The 22386-nt window shown below is 41.3% G+C and overlaps 1 protein-coding gene across 8 annotated transcripts in view; it reads right to left on the reverse strand.

Annotated features, from left to right (window-relative positions):
- Lrrc7 (leucine rich repeat containing 7) overlaps positions 1 to 22386 on the reverse strand; it is a 439615-nt gene that overhangs the window by 107469 nt on the left and 309760 nt on the right. For all 8 annotated transcript variants that reach the window (XM_051195799.1, XM_051195785.1, XM_051195793.1 and 5 more), the window contains 3 exons: positions 11521 to 11595; positions 4376 to 4520; positions 432 to 504 (listed from right to left, as the gene is read on the reverse strand). In XM_051195799.1, the coding sequence (XP_051051756.1) occupies positions 432 to 504; positions 4376 to 4520; positions 11521 to 11595 (293 nt within the window). The remainder of the gene's footprint in view (positions 1 to 431; positions 505 to 4375; positions 4521 to 11520; positions 11596 to 22386) is intronic.

Genomic DNA, 22386 nt, shown 5'->3' on the forward strand with positions numbered 1-22386 from the left:
GTGTCTCTTCCTGATGAGAAAGCAGTTCTCCTGTGCCCATGTTTGGTTTATCAAACCTCTTAATTTTTGATTTCAAAAAAATCAAGACATAGATTGCATAAGAAATGCAAAGTAAGAGGCAAGACACCAATTATAGCCTTATAGTGATGGATGAATTTGAATTCAGTTCCCCTGAGTTTAATCCACGAAGAAAGACTAGCGCCTAAGGATATAATTGGGAAGAGAAAGGTTATCAGTTGACTATTTCTCATTATGTTTTATAGTTGCAGTGGATTCAGTGTTAAGATATAAAGTTATTAAGGTGTTTACAAGCAGTAACTGAATGGAATACAGTTTAAAGGAAGAATTTCGGCAATGTTTTGACAGAAGACACAGTACAACCTTTAATTTCTGGTCACACACAGGCTGATCGAGCTCGTGAGGGCACTTACTTTCCGATCGTATTGGGTAGCAGAGTGAGTTGATTGTCATCTACTTTTAGAGTTGTTAGCTTTTTCAGCAGTCCTGAAACAGAGAATACATTTTATTAATACACCCCATCAGGAAATGTCAAAGAAACCAGAGGGATCTCTCATGATGAATGCATGGTGTTTCATATTGCGGCAAATAAGGATCAGGATAAACAAATAGGCCGAATAGGTGTTTATTCAGGGAGAAATAACTTACAACCTAGACAGATGAACACCAGGAAATTCAACCCGATCCTCTCCTGTCCGAGTCACGCCAGAAAGAGAGCGCCTTTCCTGGCCCCCTCCGACCTCCTTCCACAGGTCACTTCCGCCCATGGCTCCACCCCCAATGGGCGTGGTCAGTGCTACAGTTTCAGCTGTCCATGTTTTGCATATATACAGCGCACAAACAGACACAGACTGGCTTTGTGTTTTTGTTGTAAAAATTCACATGTCAATGGTAATAAATAGAGCAGTTATATAAACAAACTATGGTCCATATACTTGTCAAGAGATGTGCCCACATCTCCGTTTCCTGTTTTCCAGCCAATGGACCAGTAGAAGCATTTTGAGTCAGCTGAGATTTAATATTGAATTAATTCCTAAGCACAGATAACTAACTCATTTTCTTATGTTGCAGACTGGAAACAGTTGTAAGCAGCAGGAACGGAACAGTCCAAAAGTGGGAAGGGAAGTCCTGCAACAAAAAGTTTATGATTGCAGTCGTAGAAAACGATCACACCTGAGTGATGTGCTGAGATTCCAGGGATGGTGGACTTGATCAGGGTTAGAGACAAACACAGTGCAGATTTTAATGCCTCACATTGAGCTGGCCAAGGATTAATAGTAAAACTATCCTTTATAACGTGTATGTGTGCTTGCATTTGTGTGGTTGCGTGGATGTGGGTGGAGGCCCATGATTGGTATCTGGAGTCTTGTAGGCTTGTTTTTACACATTCTTCTGCTGCTGAGGCCAGTCATTTCTGTCACCAAGAGCCGGATGATTTCACTTACCTGACTTGCAGGCTTGCTCTGGATCCTGTTTGCACCTCCTGAGGCTGGAATTGTGGGTGGGTGGTCCAGGTGTCTATCTGGCTGTTTGGGATCTATTTATTTTCCACTGCCTGATCTGTGCTCTCCACACTTTTTACGGCTCACTCTCCTTCCATTACCTTAAAGTGCAGCCACCACCCAGTAATGAGAGGATTGCTGTCTTTGGCATTAATCACCCGTCCTTTCTCAGCCATCATATGGCTTGTAAATCAATGTGGCTTCAATAGCCAAACCCAAAGACAAAATATGAGTACTAGGTTAACTTTCCTTTTACATGGGAACTATGTATATATGTTGTAGGCTACTGTGTCCTGCAGAAAATTTGTCATGGAAATGTTAAACTCATGATCAAATAAATGTCTTTTGAGGGCTGTCAAATTAAAGAAAATTAAACCGTTCTAGTGAAGTTTTTCTAGGACCTTTTTGATAAAGTTATATGAAAATGTGATCCTCTGAAACCATCCTGAAATTGGTGTGTGTGTGTGTGTGTGTGTTGCATCCTGTGACATTCATAACTCATAGACATGGGTCAGGTCACATCCACCCCTTTTAGTATTCTAACAATTTTTTAAAAGCCAGACGAAGTCACATGAAGTCTGAGGTAAAGCTATGGTCCACTTAGGATTTCACTGCTGTTATGTTTTCTTCAGCAGCAGGCGAAGAGACTTGTGGTTGCTGTCAGACTGCCGCAACAAAGGATCCGCAACACAGGGACGCAATTCATCAGCTTAAAAACAATAGCATGTGGGAAGCAGCACATCCCCTTGGTGCAAATTCATTGTACTGGCCTGAACATCTCCTGGCCCGTCTGTTCAAAAGGTGTCTGAACCATTTTTGCTTCCCTGCATATGTTTTGTAAAAAGACGCCAGAGCTTGCTTACTTCATGAACTGGGCCGTAGTTTGGAGCCTCCACCAGACTGCCCTGCTCTAACCCACTAGTGGAGCTGTGGGAGGGTTGGGTGCCTTCACCATTGTACTGAGTCCTGAGAAGCTGAGGCGTGGATGGCAGACAGCCCAGCAGACACGGGGTTACCACGAGCTCTTCCGAAGATCTCAGGCCTCGGTTGTGAAGTAACGTTAAGGAAAGCTTGAGACAGGTTTTGACTCAGGCAAGAGTTTGCTGTGCAGATTGGAGGCGAGGCAGGAGCAAGCCAGGCCTTTCTGCTCAGCCCAGGTCTGTGGATTTATAGGAACTCACCAACCCGGTCACTTTGCTGATCACGCAAGGATCTAGTCCGGACTGACTTGGAGCTTCAGTAGGACTCTGATTGTGGGCTCTCCCTCACCTCCCTCCCCAGGTCTCTATCTTTCTTCTTTTTTAAAGATTTTATTTATGTATATATGAGTGCTCTATCTGCATGTACATCTTTATGCCAGAAGAGGGCATCAGATTCTGCTATAGATGGTCGTGAGCCACCATGTGGTTGCTGGGAATTGAATTCATTGTTTTCTAGTCTATGATTACTTTAACTGCTTTTGTTTCATCATCTGTATGGATTTTTTTTTTTTTCCGATTTCCCTCCCTCTGGTACTTTACATGTTATACGTTTTATCTCTATCTAAGTGAATGCATTTTCATTTTTAGCACACTCATTTAACTTCATTTTCCTGCATACATGTGGAGTTCTTTACTTGTCAAGTAAATAGTCATTCTTAGCATGAGTAAATTATTTCCTTTACTAAGGAAGGCACAGCGCAGGCCAGACAGTCTCAGCTCTGAGAAGGCAGCCACAGGCAAAACTGGGTTCTCTGAATCAATGCATTCTCAGTTGTGATGGAGTGATGCTGAGCGTGTAGAGGCACATACTACCCCTCTGTTGCCCTGATCAGATAGGGTTCTTTGTAGCTAACAAGCCTCCTCAATGTTGCATTACACATTCCAGCTCTTCCCACACCCATCTGCTCACAAGTTTCTTTAAGGTGACTAATGTTCAGAGCAGAGCCCGGTACGCTCTCTGTACCAGAAGCTGTGTACTGAGACACAGCTAGGAAATGTGAGAGGTCTAATGAAGCTTTGGTTGGAGAAACACTGTTTGATGTGTGTGATTATGTAAATAAAAAGTCGGCAAGTTTACGGGAAACGCTTGTGTGATTTTGTTAAATCCAGTGTTCTTCATCAGCCTGAACGAGTGTTTAAGGTGGTGATAAAATACCGAAGGGAGCGTGAGAGCTGCCTCGTCATCAGTTTCCCTTCAGCTGGGCTACTTAAGTCTGTGACAACTTTCAGAAGGGTTAGCAAGTTGCTCAACATATGACACATCTATTCCAAATAGTTCAAAATCCCCATTTCAAACTTTAGTGAGCTGATGACTATTCTCCTAGCCGAGTCATCTCAAAAATAGGAAAAATATATATAAAAGGACTACTCAATATTCAGTCTTTTGTAACTTCACCTATAAAATACATAAATAAAAAGATCTAGTGTATGCTATACGTACTCACATTTTTTTTTTTTCCTGGCAAACATCTTACAACATATTAAGGACAATGTATCTTTTAAAAAAAACAACAGGGCTAGGAATCTAGTTTATGTTTTTACACATTTTTATGTTATTTACCTGTTATACCAATGTTACAATGCATCCACCATCACCAAATAACTCTAACTCTTAACTCTTCATGTGCAGTTCAGTTGACAACTTTAAGATCCATCCGTTTAATAGGAACATTTCACTGTAGTGTTAGCCTTGATGCTAAAGTTAACAGTCCATTTTAAGGTATTTATAATATATCATGCTCCCGCATGATGAATTTACTAATTCATTAATGTCAGGCTACTAGTATATTACCTACATGCATAAACAAGTTATACTGCCAAAACAGAAACTGTGCACTTGACATAATTACTCATGACAAAATGTTACACCCTCACCTATTGAGTCAGGCAGCTGTTGCAGCATATTGGATGATAGTAAGAGGTCCTCAAGGGCTTCGCATCCAGAAATATCCATGTCAACCGTTTCTATCCTGTTTTTTGACATATCCAGGTATACCAACATCTTTAACTTCCCTATAGACTTGAAGACAGCGCATAAACTCAGGGTTAGTCACAAGGCTCTTGACACTATAAAAACTGCAATGTTGTGAAATTAACTTTGAAGCCACCATGACATCGAGGAGGATATGGAAGCATTGATAAAATGTACACAGATTAGAAAGGACACTGGTGCATCCATTTCAAAACAGAATCCCTACATGACCTACACACCCCCTCAGACCTATTTCCCACAATAAAAACACACGTGCACACAAATGGTCACAGATGCGCTATTCACAGCAGCCAAGTGGCAGCAGCCCAAACCTTCCTCAACGACTGCATGGGTTAGCACAAGTGGCCTGCCCACATAATGGATATTATTTGGCAGTAACAGTGAATGAAGTGTTGAAGTATGCCACAAAATAGATGAACTTTGAAAGGTGCAAGGCAACACATTACATTCATATGCAATGTCCAAAACTGGTAAATTTGTAGACAGGAAGTAGAGAAGGTTTAGGATTGCTTTGAAGGGTGTTGGAAATGTTCTAAAGTTAGGTTGTGATGATGTTTATAGAGCATTGCGAGTCTGCTAAAAAAAAAATTCACTGACTTGTAAATGCCTATGAATTATATCTCACTGCAGTAGTTACAGATAAATTCTGAGTCAATGCATAAGTCAGAACACAACAATTCTCAAATTTGCCAGTGGAGACACTATCCTTAATGTTTAGATGTCTCAGAAAGACTTAAAATTATAATTTGGACTTGATTCTGCTAATTAGAATGTGGGCAGCAAGGAGATTTTTGACCTCACAGATAAGTACTAGGGGAACCTGAAATGTTAAACACATAGGTTGTTCCTTCAAAAAAAAAAAAAAAAAAAAAAAAAAAAAGGAATAGGTAACCTGTCACCCACCCAGAAATCTGGTACCCTTTGTGCTATCTGTGTGGTCTAGACTACACTGGACCCTCCCCCCAGACCCACAAGCTTGCTTTTTCAGTCAACCTATAGAACCCATCTTTATGGAAGGTGCCACATATACTTTACAAAGTAGTTTGCTTTATAGATTTATGTATGCTTTATTGTATGTATGAAATTGAGTTAATTATTACCAGGAAAGCTTTCACCAAATTGTGCAGTGTTTAAATATGCATAAAATAACTACTCAGTTAGTTTGAATGAAGTTTGAACCAACATTGGCTAATCAACCATGTTGAACCAGACTTCCTTCTTGATTCTCGACGATCATTACTCTGTTGTTCATGGTGGCCTTTCATTAAAGGTTCAACATTCTGCTCACTCACCAGCCTTTTCTGAGGCTCTCTATTATATGCTACTATTTGTGATATGATATGTATTCCAGGCGACACCATGAGCCAGGCAGACATGTCTGGGAAGAAACTTGTCTAGATGAAGACAAAGGCATTTTAAAATTTTGAAACAAATTATCATTGTGAAGTGGAGGCTTGTCTTCAACTCAAAACATTTCTGCTTCCTGCTTTCAAGGGCTGGGATCATAGCTGCTCAGCACCATGGTAGGAAAAATGAGGCTTTTATCTTTAAGGAGTTTTCATTAGTGAAGGCAAAATCCAAAGAAACTATTAGAAATACTGTTGATATGCGCATGACAATTCATATGGGAAATACCACAGAAGAGAGAAGGACAAGACTGTCCAGAAGTTGTCATTTGTGAAGAAAGAGGAAACCCAAAGGCATTCTGTAAGTAAAGTTCCTGCTGCAGAAACCCTAGGATACCACTTAAACCCTGGCATCCATGCAGAATTCCTGGCATGGTGGTTCCTAGGGTTAGGAAGGCAGAATCAGTCCTGTTAGACACATAGCCAGCTAGCTGAATTGGTGAGCTCCAGGTAGCTATCTCAAAAAATAGGATGGAGACTGATTAAGGAGGGCATCTGATAATGTTCTCAGGACTACAGGTTTGTAAACACAAACTCACACTAGCAAAGAAAGGAAAAGAGGGAACCTTCAAGAGAGAACAGCTCAGAGAGAAGCTTGGAAAAGCATGGCACGTTGAGAGCTTCAATAACGTAGAGCGACTGAAGCTTGTGCTGAGCTCAGGTTCTCAGGAAGAGGACTGCTACAAAGAACAGTCACATGTTGTGAGTGCCCGGAAACGCTAACTCGCAGGCAAGAGGTGCCATTAAAAGGTTTGTAAGGCAGGGAATGACTTGATCAGATCTGTGCTCAGAAATAAACAATTTCAGGGAGCTTTCCAAATGGCAGATTCATGATTAGAATGTAGGAGGCCCACTAGAGGTGCCTACAAAAAATCATGCATTGAAAATATGCAAAGCTGCTGGGTGTGGTAGAGGAGCTCAAGTTTCAAGGCCAGTGTAGGTTTTTCGAAAGCTCAAGATGCATGGGGAGACTGTCCCAACACAAACAAACAAACAAACATGTTAAAAGAAACTGTTGGGAGTTCCCCCTTGATAGCATATCCTAAATGTCATGGTTGCATAGCATCTGCATTGTAGTGGTTATTATCCATAATACAGAGAGACTTAAGACATTTGGAAGGTCCAAATGGTTAGAGGCAAGCACTGCATCGCTTCTTATAAGGGAATTCAGCATCTGTAGATCTTGTCCCATGGTTGCAGGATTTTGGAAGTATGCCTTAGACACTAAGGGGCTGCTGACTACCAGTCAGAGTATTTTGTCTATACCCAAGGCAGTGGGCGTGAGGAAGAAAAGGGATGCGCTCAAGAGAGATGTGAAGTCAAATCAAGGGTCTCTGACTGACTACACAGGGTGGGAGGGTCAGCTCCTGCAGGTGGCCACTCAACTTGTAGGTGGGCAACAGGAAACAGCTGGGTGAAAGCCTCCATCTTCCTTTGTTTCAGGGTGTCTGCAGATTTCATGCTTTGGGTGGGTGCTCAGCCCTTCACACATTTGTTTCACCTAGGAACGCCTTGCCGTTTGTCTCACTCATCAACTGGCAAAATTAATCAGTAGACGAACACTTGACACTGAGCTAAGGCTTTTATTTATCGTTTTATTTAATATCCTATATTCTTGTGACTCGATTTGCAATGCACACCAGCTACAGTGCCTCATTTCGCCCTCGCTCTGCCGATGTCAGGAAGGTCGACTTTCCAGTCCACCTCAGATCCGTTACTCACAGTTGCCTCTAACAGACACTCATTCTTGGAGCTTAAGGCTGTGGATGAAGCTCCCTAGGAAGCAAAGGCAATGATCAGGACAGAATCCTTTTAGAATCAACGACAGAGGGCAGGAGGGGCAGGGAAGGAAGGAATCTGACCTGGATATATGGGGTTTTGACCTTGAATGAGGAGGCTCTCATCAGAAAAGGGAATCTGAAGGGGCCAGAGAAGCTGTGTGCAGTGTTTCCAGAAGCTGGCAAATGGAGAAAGTTCTTCATTTCCGAAGGATGCATAAGCACACTTTCTGTGTGATGTTCCCAGGTTGCGCTGATAAGGGCTGGAGCTGAAACCAAGTCTGCTAGAATTGTACTAAAGATCTTCCTGCCCCCCACACCGTCCATTAACTCAGGTCCCTATTCTGCCCTGTTAGGTCCCTGTGAAGCTGTGTAGAAGTGCATACCAGAGGAGCTGCCCTCCAGAAGGAGGAAAAGAAGGCAGCAGGTGGGATTTCCCTGGCTCAGAATGGCATCACTTGATAACAAGCTGCCACTTTCCTATTCATGTCCCAAGGAGGCATCAGTCATGGTAGCTCTGTCTCTTCCAGGATTAAAGGGCCCTTTGCGTTTTTTGCATTGTATCCCTTCCTCTGTTCTTTAGTTACAGAAGACTCTTTTTTTCCCTTGAAGATGCCCCAAATGCTGCCTTGCTATTTCCTACACTGACCAGCATCTGCTGTGTAGTTTTAAAACACCCTCTGGAAAACAAACTACGTGTGGGTGTTTATTTTCAAGTCTTTCAAACCTTCAACAGGCACCCTATCCTGCAGCAAAGGTCTCCAGGCCTTAAGAAGGTGGACTAGTTCCAGCACCTCTCTAGGCCAGTGAGAGATGAGAAGAGTAGAAATCATAAGACGAGGAGGATGCCAGAGTATTCAAAAACAATATAAGTTCATGTACCACTTGGTCAGAGTTTGGTATATTAACTCTAGACTGGTAGTAGTAAGATGGAGCTTTATAGAGGATGAAATGGTTGTTCTATTTGCCTCTGTGAGCTATGGCAAATGAGTGGAACAAACAAACAAACACACAAACACAAGTCTAGGCTTCTAAAAGTATATTAACTTAATATGTTAGGATGCAAGAACAAGGGTAAAAGTGGGTTTGCTTTTGTCCCCACATCTTTTCACAGTAAATACTGAGGGTCATTCATCTCTGAGAGAGACTGACAGGTAAGAATGCTCACTGTACTAGAGGTGAGCAGGTAGTCAATGGTGTCATGTAAAACTGGTCAGCAGGCTGAGGCCACCTGAGCTGGGAGAAGTGTGGTATTCACATACAGGGATAACATAGTGTTAAATTAAAGCATACTAAATAAAATTAGCCACAGACCCCAGATGAACTAGGGGATTCAATGCAAAAGTTTCAAAAGAGACAGGTTGGACAAGTTTTACCATTTACTGGTTTACACCTTTGGATTCTGCAAACTGCAGAAAGTGAGTGCAGTGACTCCAATTGTCACCTGCACTTTCTACAGGTTCCCAAGAACACACTGAAACACACAACACACACACACACACACACACACACACACACACACACACACACACAGACTGTAAGGTCAGGCATTTCTGTACAGAAGCAGTTGCTTTGGCTTACAGCTCCAGAGCTTACTGGCTCTGTGACCCTGGGCTGCACAGAGCCAACTCTTAGGGTTTCTTTGAGGATCTGAAGAGTGAATATATGTTAAGTGGCTTTGAGTAAATGAATATATTCACAAAAGTGGTGCAAGCTTGTATCTGGGTAGCATTCTGAGTTTTCCATATCTGCTCAGGAATTAAGAGGTATTTTATCTGCATTCTCCAGGGTTCTAAGATATTCTGTGGATATTCCAAAGTAGTGCTTGTGATTCAGTACTCTATAGACTGTGGCTCTCTCTCTCTCTCTCTCTCTATATATATATATATATATATATATATACATACATACATACATATATTTACCCATGATAAAACCTGATGGGATTTGTCATTCTGTAAATATGTTTCTCTTATTGGTTAATAAAGCACTGTTGGCCAATAGGAAAGCAAGATAGGGGGGACTAGGAGACTAGGAGGAGAGAGGAAGTGGTAGGGAGGAGTTCCAAGATAGTGGACTAAGAGAGAACGCCAGCCCTTCTCTCCGGTAAGATGAGACCACGTGGAAATACTTAGAATAATAGAAATGTGTTAATAATTAAGACAGAGCTAGCTGTTAAGAAGCAAGTAACTGGCCAACAGAATTATATCTAATACAGAGTCTCAGTGTATTATTTGGGGCTGGCTTGGCTGTGGGTCCAGAATGGCAGGAAAAACTACTCATAACAAAATGGCGTCCAATGTGGACCAAAGAACTTCCATTTAAAACTTAACAAAAGCTTAAAAAAGGGTTTTAGAAACAAAAGAACAGAGACAAGCAAGGCCTCTTGGTAGTAGTATTTTTCTCAGCTGGACTCTGTTTTGCTAGAGACAAGCAGAGATTTGTGTGGCTCTTTAAGGGAGATTTCCTGACTCAGCATAAGCGGCAAAAAACTGCAAGGCTTTTAAAGAGCTCTGCTAACAACTTAATGGTGCGAAGGAGAGCTGGTAATGGCAGTGAGCACATCTCCTAGCTGGCAGCATGCTGCTGGATGGCAGCATAGCCCAAGGCGGTGAGCACAGCTCTCAGTTCTGGCTGTAAACGTAGCTGCCGCCATCTTGGATAGACCACGGCTAATATCATCTCAGGACTGGGGAGGCAGAGGAAGGCGAATCTCTGAGTTTGAGGTCTACAGAGCTAGTTCTGGAACAGCCAGGGCTACACAGAGGAACCTTTGTCTTGAAAAAACCAAAATTAAACAGGTAAAAATAACAAACCACCTAAACTCATACATTTTCATTTCTGGAATTACTATTGTGTGAGTCTCCCAAAGAACACACTTGAGGGAGTTGACTATATGATCTCTGGGACTCTGACACAGGCACTGTTTCTGATCATATGGGCAAACAGTTTTGTATGAATCAATAAGCACAAGATGTACAGACTTCCCTTAATCTTTTTCCAGACATCATCTTTCCTATGGCCTCATGTTTGTTCACAACAGAAGTCATATGCCTCCTACCTTTGCAATAATTCAAAGAAAATTCAAAAGATGAACAAAATTTTCTTCGAGGAAATACTGAAACCTCTGTCTTGACTGAAAAAATGATTCCCTGCATGTGCCTGGACTCTTTGGTCCAGGGACATATGTGTGGTGGCAGGTGGTGGGGGGCTTGGTCTGTTGGATGTTTGAGCACATTTCTAGTGCATGGCCATGGGCAGCAAGGCTGTTATGGGAAGTCACTCTCTCAGGAGATGGGAACTTCAGCAGCAGTCCACCTGCGGAAGCCAACAGGCGAACCTGTTCCAGGGAGAGCCATGGAACCACCCCTTCACAGAAGGAAATCCTGACTCTGGTTCAGCTTGTATTGGGTGCTGTGCTATCCTTGTGATTTTCAAATGTGTAAGTGGGTTCTACTGGACAAGAAGCAAATAGAGAAAGCCATTTTATTTTGTGGAAGAGCTCTAATAGCAAGAGGAAAGACAGCTGTACAGTTACCCGAGAAAATAAGGTTGCTTTTGTAAGACAAAACGTGTGTCAAAAATTGAACTATAAACTTATCAGTTTTTAAAATCCAGTGAGTAGAATAAGGGACATCAAGAGAAATCTCAGCTTTCCTATTTTTGCAACTCACAAAAGACGTAGAACATGAAAAACAGTTTAACTAGAAGCTCTTGGTGGCTGAAACCCAAAATGTGTTAATTTTCTTTCCAAGCACTGAGAATGGACATGCAGGGATTAATCATTAAAAACATAACCAGCCTGCAGCAAGTCAGAACACACTCACGGCAAAGCTTACGTACCCCAGGCAGCACTTGCAACGCATTGTTATCCATCCAGAGCTCCCTCAAATTCTGTATTTGATCCAGAACTTCAGGCTGGGTGAGAGGCAGAGACAGAGAGAGGAGAGACTCATCAAATTAGTTTTTCCTGATCACACTAGATGCCATATCTTGAATCTATTATTAATCTAAAAAAAAAAAAAAGATTTACAAGTTTAACAGATCGCCAAAACAAAAAACAAAACCAAAAACAAAACCAAAAACCAAAAACCAAAACAAAACAAAAAACCCACAGGGATAGTGGATCGGATCTAAAATTACCTGGAATTTATCATAACAATTATAAAAATTAAGACCTATTACCCAGGAATATTAACCTATTTCTTTAATACAGTCAAGTTATCTTTCATATTATTAATTGTTCTCTAATTACTTGGGAAGCTTATTCTTTTAAAAGCTTTAACTTTTTATTTACTTTTCTTTCTTTTGAAAATTTTAACTTTTATTCATTTTTCTTGTGTATAGGTTTTCTACCTGCGTGCATGTCTGTGCACCATATGTATGCGGTACCGGTAGAGACTAGAAAGCCTGGAACCGGAACTGGAGTTGCAGATAGCTATGAGCTTCACTATGGATGATGGCAACTGAATCTGGGTCTTCTGAAGGAATAGTCAGTACTCTTAACTGCTGAGCCTTCTCTCCAGCCCAAGTGACATCAGCATTTGAAAGCCATGGCACTACTGTTTTCTAACATGGTACCTTTGCTGTGGCTCCTTGCACACAACAGGTTCTTATTTTGTGTGCCTGAGCACCACACACAAGTGTCTGTGAGCACAGAGCCTTGCAGAACTGTGACATGATAGTCAGAATTTGAGATGCAGAGCCTTAGAGTGAGTGACCTATGGGTCGATTCGCCATCTGGGTCAGGATAGTTTACCTGAGCAACCTAGGTGACTCTGGGTATATAGATCTACAATGTAGGCATACAAATTATGACTGTGCTGATTTAAAAACAAATCATAGAGAAATTTATTTTAGAACATTTCTTGGTACACATATGATTTTAGGATTTAGTGAAGACAAAAGCAAGTGTGTGTAATAACAGAAATATACTTATTTTAACACAAAGAATTAAATTTCCAGATATGTGATACTTTAGAGCATCCTCAATGTTTTTCAGAGTTGATTGGCGTTTTGGCTTTACAATAATGCTAAGAATGTTGCTTTACGCGCACCACACAGAAAATTGCTTTTTTAAAAAAAAATGTTGGAAATTCAATCCCAACCTTGAGCCAAAATTCACTAGACGCATTTTAAGCAGTGGCTTTGTTCAGGTCGTTGACCCTTAAATTGTTCTTCTTTCTTTACCCTTTCAGTTTTGTTGTGTAACATCTAAAATCTGCAACTCACAACGGAAGCCTAAGCTTCGGATTAAGAAACTTTCTTCCACTTTTACTTAAATCTTTTATTTAACAACACACTTGCTTTACTATAAGCCCTTTGGCTCTCACAAGTGGCAAATGTTTTATTCATGAGTTCTACAGCACTCGCTTGAAACCCCGATACACAAAATTGGCTGACTGAAATTGCCCAGCACTTGATGAAAAGCCTACTTACGGTCCTCTCAGTTGTGATGTGCAACATGCCTTGAGATTGTCTAACCTCTTCAGTTAATTTCTTTGGAGATGGAAAGGTCATCTCCATAGGGTGAGCCTGTTTCAAGGTTACATTAATTTTATTCTTCTCTGTTTTGTTTCAGAATTAATCTCACTAAAGTGTTCATAAAATTTTAAAGCTCTGCTTTAATACATCCACTTCCAGTAACATATAGGAAGAAAATGTTGTTATATTTCAGTGATTGTTGAATGGACAAATAGGTATTCTAGTGGCAATAATTAAAGGCACTGCCGAGAAAATGTAACTGATTCATAATTAATTAAAGTACTTTAAGCCATAGGCTCTTATGAATATTTCAATGCTTATGAGTTTAATATATCCCATTTAAATACTCAGATGAGTATTTATTGGTGGAATAGGGGAAAAGATGATGACACAATGTGTGATATGTGAAGTGATAAAATTAGCATCACAAGAGATGTAAAGATGCCGGCCAGTTCCTAAGAAGCTACCCTTAGTAGATGCTAGTGTAGAGTCTTATGTGCCTAGACAAAATTCAGAAGTCTGGAAGCCAAAGCAGTGAACAAAATAGAGAAGCCAATAGCAAGCTTCGTATTCACTGTGAATTCTTTCGTTTTATATATATGTGAACTGTGGTGACTAAGTTTCAGGAGCCAAGAACCATCCTGCGGAAAATGATAGGTGGTTCACATGTCCATAGTGTTTCTCAGGCAGAGACTTTAGTCGATGCCAGAGTGTGGTTTTAAATTCTTTGACAAATTCAGTCAGCATTTATTAGGCTCTGTCACTCTCCAGAATGGAGAAATAACAACCCAGCGTAGTCCCTGTGGGAGTCATGTTCAGGTAGTTTCTGTTCCCTGGTTTGGTCTATGGAAGCAATTCTGATTTCAGACACTGTACTTTACAGCACCATCATCCACTTAGACCTCAAGTTTGTTGGCCTAGCAAGACTCTAAATTTAAGAGTCAAAATTATGTAACAAATGTACTCATCTCATGTTGAGAACTCGTTGTAGTTTCTTTCTCTACAAACGGTAGCCATTTACATCTCCCAGCTTCAATATCCACGGAAGTTGGGTTATGCCACTGTTCTCATTCCTGTTTGTAAAGTCTTCCATGACTCAAAGATTATGTATCATATTACATAGAAGACGTCACACCCGACCTGTGCTTACTCCATGTCCTCCCCCTGTTTCCTGTAGGCATGAAGAGCTTCACTTCCTGTAGATTTTTATTCTTACTAGTGCCATCTGGTCATCTGGTCCCTGGCTGGCACAGACCTCCTCCCTGCTGTTGATATTCCAACCACAGCAATGAGACTGTAACACCGAGGTGCAGGTAGCCTGAATCCAAACTCCTTTGTCACCTCCCACACAGAGGAACTTAAAGCCCGATTGAATGAACAGAAAAGTGTAGTGATACATTATTTATGACTTATTAAAGCTTGACTGAGGATTCAGAAAAGCAAAGTCAGCCTCAAGTTATAGGTTAGAGATCAGGCAGTGGTGATACACACCTTTAATCCAAGCAGCTAAGAGGTGATGGTACATACCTTTAATCCTAGGATTCAGGATTAAGGCCAGTCAGGGATATACGAGATTGATTCAGTGTAAAAGAGAGCTATTTCTCACACCTTAAAACCCAGAACTAGAGAGGTATAAAAGACAGAGCAAGTAGTCAGTAGGAGGCATTCATTCTCCAGCCATGCTGAGGATAGGTTACAGTCTGAGGCTTGTTGAGAGCTCGTGGAGACAGAACCGACCCATTCAGCCTGAGGTAGAGCTGAGAAGCTAGTGGCCAGCTGCTTTGCTTTTCTGACATTCAGCTTGAAGTCTGAACCCCGATATCAGTCTCTGGGTATTTTATTAGTGTCACTCTCTTAAGGTAACACACAGATCGCCACCACAATGATCATTAGCACCTCTGCCCTCTCAGCCTTGAAGACACCATTTGTGGACCACCCCTCCGTACGTGCTTGTGTGACTTAGCCCAGCATCCCAGAAGACCCACACAGCCGTTACCAGTTCCTCCTGTCACCGATTCTCTATTGGCCCCTCTCTTTCCTTCCTTCCCAAGTGTAGATGCATTATGAACAGTTCCTGAGCACATCATTTAGCAAAGACCTGGCACAGTCTCCCGAGCTTAGCATGGGTTCAGCAAGACTTTCTGCCTCTTCTGAAACTGTACCAAGATTTGTTGTTGAAAGTTTCAATTTGGCTATTGACTTCCCTTTGTATTTTAACCCTTGTCCGAAGTATCATCTCCTTTTCCTTCCTCACTCTCACTGCTGCTCCTAAACACCTGAAAGTTGAGATTAGGCTCCCGTGCACTTTAGCAGATACATTTCAGAGACAATCAGCCAAGACATATCTCTTGCTACACAGATTTCCTCTTTATTTCTCTGGTGCCAGGGATAGTAGCTCACCTCTCCAGTTCTACTAGTTGGCTAAGAGTACAGAGTGTAACCTTGAGTTAAAAATAAGACAAAGCCAAAACAAAGAAAAGCAAACCATTAAAAAAAATTACAAACAAAACAACAATTAAAAAAACCCAAACATCACCTCAACAAAATCACATCCCTGTGGCATAAAGTGACCCACAGAGAACTTGGTTGAAATTGATGTGGGTGCAGATTTAGTTTGAATTTAGTACAATGTATTTTACGTGTTTTTATTAACTTTTCTTATTCTCATCCACTGCATCTGGCTCTCCCAAATTTGTATGTCTTTCTCATCTGTCTTTTGGTGTCTTGATTTCTACTTGACCTTTTCTTGTCTTTGAGATTCCAGTTCATCTCCTGCCCACGCACAGTCTCAGCCTGGTTACCTTCCAGCAGCAGGCACACTCCAGTTTTATCCATCGCTGCCTCTGCTGCCCTTTCTGCCCAGTTCTTCACAGCAACATGGCAGAAGTGTTGCGCCTGCTCTGCCTCAGCCTCCTGTTCACCCTCATACCTGCTCTGATGCATCATGGAAAGGGACTTGTGTAAGTCTCTATCCCCTCCATACTAGAAATTATCTGCATAAGTCATATTTGGTGCCTACCTCGTAACATCAGACAGAAAGAGCATAAGGAATGAAAAACTTCAATGCATAAACACAAAACTTAACCATCACAGCCAATTCATTAAAGGAAACATCATGGTTGTATTTTCAAGGCAGAGTATTTGCATTTGTCAGGGAAATGTTTGGTCCTAGAATCTTTAGGTGAATGTGTAGGTGTTCATTAACAAAAATTATATTTGTAGCAAGCTATAAAACTTCTGTGATGGACGGGTGTTCTTCCTTCCAATGTTCGAAATGATAAAAGTATTTAGATATACTCTATAAGCATTTTTATCACTTCACATTCCTAAGAGCTAACCTCTAAAAATATAGACACTTTTATTATTTCAGCACGAGAACTATTTCTTCCAATTTAGATATTTCCATAAATAAAAAAAAAATCAGTTATTTTCTTTTTGGTAAGCTAATACACATCCGTCACACTACTCTATCTGTGAGCTCCACACTGGCAGTTGTAAACTCTGGAGCAAGGCATGCCTTTCTGAATCCCTTCACTTAACCATGTACGTGCTGCAAAAAATACTGGCTGTGACCCCTGAGGGTCACGAAGACGCACAGAGAAAACAAGATATCTATGAACCACGAGGCACTGCTGCTTGGTGAGCACCATGTAACTCAGAACTAGAATTCTTTTTAAGTCCGCAGTCAGGCACATAACAGCGTTTATTCTATCAGTCTGTATGCATCTTGCCCAATTACTGGAACAGAAAATCTTAGAGGAATTGTGTCAACAATCTGCTGATCAGCGAGAATTTCATTGAATGAAAGCAGGAGTCAACGCAGGGGCCTACATTAACTTTTCCGTCTCAGGGTGCGCAGGGTGGACAGATTATTAGAGACAGATATATAATCCAGAGTCAGAGATTGTGGCGAATGTTGTAAGTACTAAAGGAAACACCAAATGAGTTGACTGAATAAATACTCTTGTATTTTTGGTTGTGAGCCTAGCCTTTGACAGCTGAGCCATCTTTCCCGACCAGAGTTGACTGAATACTATTAGTCTCTCTGACCAAGCATGCCATCATAGCTATTGGAAGCAAAGAATACACTTCTCTGCATGTTTTTGAAGTAGCTTGTTTAGCTGTTTCCACATCACTTAGTCGCTCTTTCATAGTTTCAGCCTTACTTTGATCTATATGAATTCTCTTGTATGAACAACACCAATTAATAATATGTTTTAAAACTTGGTTTCAAACAAGAATTGAATGAACTATTTGCCAGGTGTATTAATGTCAATACAGTTCTACCACAGTACACCTAAGCTACCCTCACGGTGCTGGATTGACCCCTTTGCTAGCCCCCATTTGAGAGCTAATTGATGCTGTATGAGTTAGTAAAATTATAATTTTATTTGCATAATCTATAAGGATCAGCGTTATGCAACTCAAAATTACACGCTCAATTGTTTTGATTACAATAATTCTTCTTTGTTTAGTCAAACTTTTATATTACGAACAAACAAAGAGATTTTGGGTTGTAACTTTAAACTATGCCAGTTACAAACAAGTCAGTTTTGTTAAGCCAACTTGCATCTCATCAGCTTCAAATAATATGTGTTCCTGGCTACATATTTTTCTAACATTTATAATTCTGGAACTCTGCAAGAGCTATCCTCGAGTATTTTAACCTTACCCAGCTTTCTGCCTTCGCTTGTAGCACAGAGTCCTTGTGTCCTGCCTCCCCCTCTGTATGAAGAACTACTGTTTTTCATTGCTGTGCAAAACACTCACTCACCTCTCAGATTTCAGTTCAAGATCACTTCTTCAGGGAAGCCTTTGTTTGCTAGAGCAAATTTCATTAGAAACTTCTGGACACATGTCATAGCTAGAGTCCTACAAGTATGATCCCAATTGTTAAAATGCGCTTTCCTCTCTAAATCCTAGTTGAGTGGGAGAACACCTTTTCTCCTCCCACATTGCCTTGTATTCTTAGGGCTTTCGAGAGGGATTGATATGTGGTCATCTGAACTACACAAACATCTACTGAACGCTTGCATTTCAAACGCTGAGCTCTGCTCAGTGTGGACAATGCAACAGAGAACAAAATATTGACAGGAAACTTTATCCTTTCATCCATCAATTGCTAAATAAACGAATGGATGGATGGATGGGTGGATGAGTGAATTAAAGCTTAGCGACACCTGGCCTTCGAAATCACGGAAGGACAGGTGCTAACTTGGACTTTGCCTAGTCATGCTGTCCGCAGGACTCTATAAGCAGCCAGTCAGTCAGCTGCTAATAACAATCCATAGATTGCTGAGAGCAGAGGTGAGTTGATCATAGACATATGGGCTGCTGCTATGTCCTAATAACAGAGGGATATATGTATATTTAACTGTATGTTACATAAATTATACACATATTAACATACGTATGTACATATACGTTATAACCCTTTTTGTAGCAAGCTAGTCTTTTATTCATCTGTGAGCAGAATGTTATCTTTTTCTAAAGCTTTGTTTTATTTAGTATGAGCAAGCTAGTAAGAGTTTTCCAAAAATGTGAATTCTTATGGATATCATATGACAAATGTTGCCCATATTTCTTCTTGTGGCATATACTTTGGTCTATTTTCCTCCTTCATGTGGAATTGTGAATAGACACTTGTGGATAGGTTACTTCCATATCAGCCTTATGTTTCTTCTGCTTGTGCTGCTGCGGTGGATAAATGCCAGCTCATTTCCATGGCTCCCTTGTTGGGCATCAATCACAACAAAGGCACTCACTTTTTTTTTTTATTACATGAAAATGAAATTGGAGCGTATGCTGTGGGAAGGCACCTCGTCTCACTCCTCTGTCCCACCTCTGGCTCTTGTTGAGCTCATTATCGACCCCCAGCGTGTGCTCCCTTTGACTCTGCCAATCTCCTGACCAGCACACTCTTTCTTCTCCACACAATTTAAATACAACTCATTTTTCAAGCGCTACAAAGTCCTGTACCTTGAAGAATGTTCTGTGTTTGCTTTATTCATAACCCATCCTGTGAACACACCAATTCCAAGTGTCCCAGCATCTACTGTGGTCAGTGACCAGCTCATATAGTCAGTTCAAACTCTGTAAGCCCCTCAGTATGGAGACAGTGTCTTGTTCATGGCAGGATTAAAAAACAAAACAAAACAACAACAACAAAACCCCTTCTGTTGACTTATAATAGAGGCAATTTTCATTCACAAAAATCACCCCACAAAGAACAAAAGGAAAATGTGTTGCCTGGTTTTCTGTGCTCAGCTGACCTCAGCTAGGCAGATGAGAAGATTGCCACTTGTCACCGTTGACAAGCACAGACATTATTATGCTGAGATGTTCCACCCTGAAAGTGAGTAGAAAGTTCTAACGTAGGGGTGGCCTTATGACAAGTTCATGCTCATGTTTTGTTAGTTGTAAGTATTTGCTTAAATTGCAGTTCTGTGTTATTAACATCGTATGAAAATGTGCACCTGGGGTGAGGAAGAGAAGCAGCCACCCACAAAGCCAGTGGAGTGATCTCAGCTGTGTCGGCAGATGGGGCCATTATCATGAGGATTTCTTCAGGGTGAGTCTGGGAAAGTCACAATCCCTACCCCACTTCTGCCACAAATGCCGAGTCCCAGTTGTGTAGCCAATTCACTAGAAAAGGGGAGCTGTTTCTCGGTAACCCTTCCTGTGTTTGGCAGACTCTGATGTGCAACACAGTGGTGAATGAGGAGGGATGCCCCGACACCGTGGTGTTGCTGGAAGTTTTTCTTGTCCTGCCAAGTCCTGCTCTCCTTCTCAGCCCCACATAAACACACAGGTGTTATATTAATTATAGAACCGTTGGCCAATGGCTTGGGCTTCTTATTGGCTAGCTCTGGTTTAATTATTAACCCTTTTCTATAAATCTACGTATTTCCACATGGTCTTAGTTTACCGTATTTGTGGTCTACATGGCGACTGCCTTGGCAGGCTCCTTCTGCCTACCTTTCCCAGAATTCTCCTCATCTCCTAGCCCTGCCTATCTTCTTGCCTCTACCGGCTATAGGATAAACAGTATTTTATTCATCAACAAATAAGAGGAACATATATAGAGAAGAACATCCCCCATCACTGTAGGACTTAGATTTTAAAATTTTGTTGAATCCTGGAGCATAGTTATCACTTATGTTATTGGTGCATTTGTTATTTTACACACTTTTCTATAAGTTCTGCATAATTTCTGTGTCTTTATTTGTATACATAGGCCAACTCTGTCTGTGAGCCTCAGCAGCTACACACAGCTCAGGAACCTCTTCTAGAGTCCTGAGTCTATATTTCAGCTTTTGGCTATCCCCTGCTCCCTGTGTGTTTCAAAGGTGCTCAAACTCCTGGCTTCCAGAACTGATTACCTCCAGTTCACTTTCCTCTCCAGCTGTGTTCCTCTTTGATCCGGACTACAGCCAAAGCCCCACACTAATCCCCATCTCCTTGTGTTCTGAAATCCACCTTTCCCTTAATATCCTCCATTTTGACTTTGGTTCTGGAAGTACAGTATTTCTTAAACTATGATTTTTCACATATTTTGCTTTTTGTCTGTTTCTACTGAAATTATATCTCAGTTCACAACTTGAGACACCTATAGTGAGTTAGTAGTGGACACTTACTGGTAACTTATCCTTCATGTCAGAGTACTTTTTATTTATTTATTTTTATATTGGAGTACTTTTTAATGTGTAGATGTGAACATTAGGGCCTTGGTCTTTGAGACAGGCTGCCATCCATGGTTGAATATTAGGTTCTTACATGGTATTAACGACACTGCTGGCCTGGCTGCAATTCTTTCCCCACCTTCCTCCCTTTATTCTACCAAAGGTTGGTTCTCCAGCCCCACCTTCACAAAGCCTCATGTTCTCACTGCTGTACCTTCCCTGGGCCCTCTCTTCACTTCCACTTTCTAGGCTTTCATTTCTCTGAATGTTTTATGTCTTTTGTGGTAGACGTCTGCTTTCAGCTCTCCTATCTTGTTTTTCTGTCTAGCTTTCTGTTAGCTGCCTTACTCATTTGCATGCCTCTTATTAGGCTTGGATTTCTAAAAAGGCAAACTGTGCTTAATTAATCTTTGGGACTCCAGTTCTTACAGAATATCCGCATAAACAAACACAGGGAAAGCGTGTGCTGCATTGATAAATAGCCGGCTGTCTCAGGGCACCAGAGGGAGTTGTCTACCATTGCTCCCCAAATTCCACCTAAGTGGCAAAATCAAAACTAAACTGACAGAAATGAAGGGGGAAAAATGCTGCTGCTAGCCAGCAAGAAGTGCAGGATTTGTAGAAGCAATAAAGTTTATTACATTATCTTAAAAATTTCAGCATCAGCCACTTGTGACTTCGTAAACCAAAAGGACCCTTTGGAAGACCTGAGTTCTTTGATTTCTCTAATGTGCTCCAAAAGTCTGTTGAGTGTTACGACTTCTGCTGAGAGGGACAAGTCCTAGTGTCTATTAACACAAAAAGTGCATACCCTCCCTACCTGTCCAGTTCAGCAAGAGAAAAAAGCAATATGCTTAAGCCTGGAATGGCAAGTGAAACTGAAGTATTTTATATGTAGCTTCCATTAATTTCTCTTATGATGGGGTGGACATGCTGGGGAGCTTGCTGAAAGGAAGTTCTAGGGGCATGCCTTGACACAGATTTGGTGGACCGCCTTTGCATGTTTTGCAGTAATTTCTGCAGATATTGGCGGGAGTTACTTGATTCAGAGTTCAAACTCTGTGGGCTCTTTTCTTGACACCTTCACAACTGATTTAGAAACTGATCCCTTTTCTCCACTGCTCCAACCCCGCCCCCTCTTACCCCCCAGGGGCATATTTGTTTTCACCTAGATATGGCAGTAATTTCTTACTAGCTTCTTTGACGCCATCTTGACAACCTTCTCCCTGATACCCTTTTTGTTCATGCTTAATAGTCAAGTTGATCTCACAGTAACGCCATGTCAAAAGGAAAGAGACTTAGCGAGAGCCTCAGCAAAGCTTTACTGACTCAGTTTCCAAAGGGCCAGGGGTTCTCCTTTGCAGACCCTTGGCTCATTGCCACCTCCTCTCTCCATCCGCCGTGTCATTGTGGTCAGCTTTGCTGTTGTATTAGAGATGCACACTACTTTCCAGCATGGAACACCCTTCCACTACATATCTACATGGCTTCCTCCTTCATCAACTCTAGGGCTTTACTAAAATATCACCTCACCTTCTGTGTG

This window comes from Phodopus roborovskii, unplaced genomic scaffold, assembly GCF_943737965.1.
Source record: "Phodopus roborovskii unplaced genomic scaffold, PHOROB, whole genome shotgun sequence".
In the NCBI taxonomy this organism is placed as follows: Eukaryota; Metazoa; Chordata; class Mammalia; order Rodentia; family Cricetidae; genus Phodopus; species Phodopus roborovskii.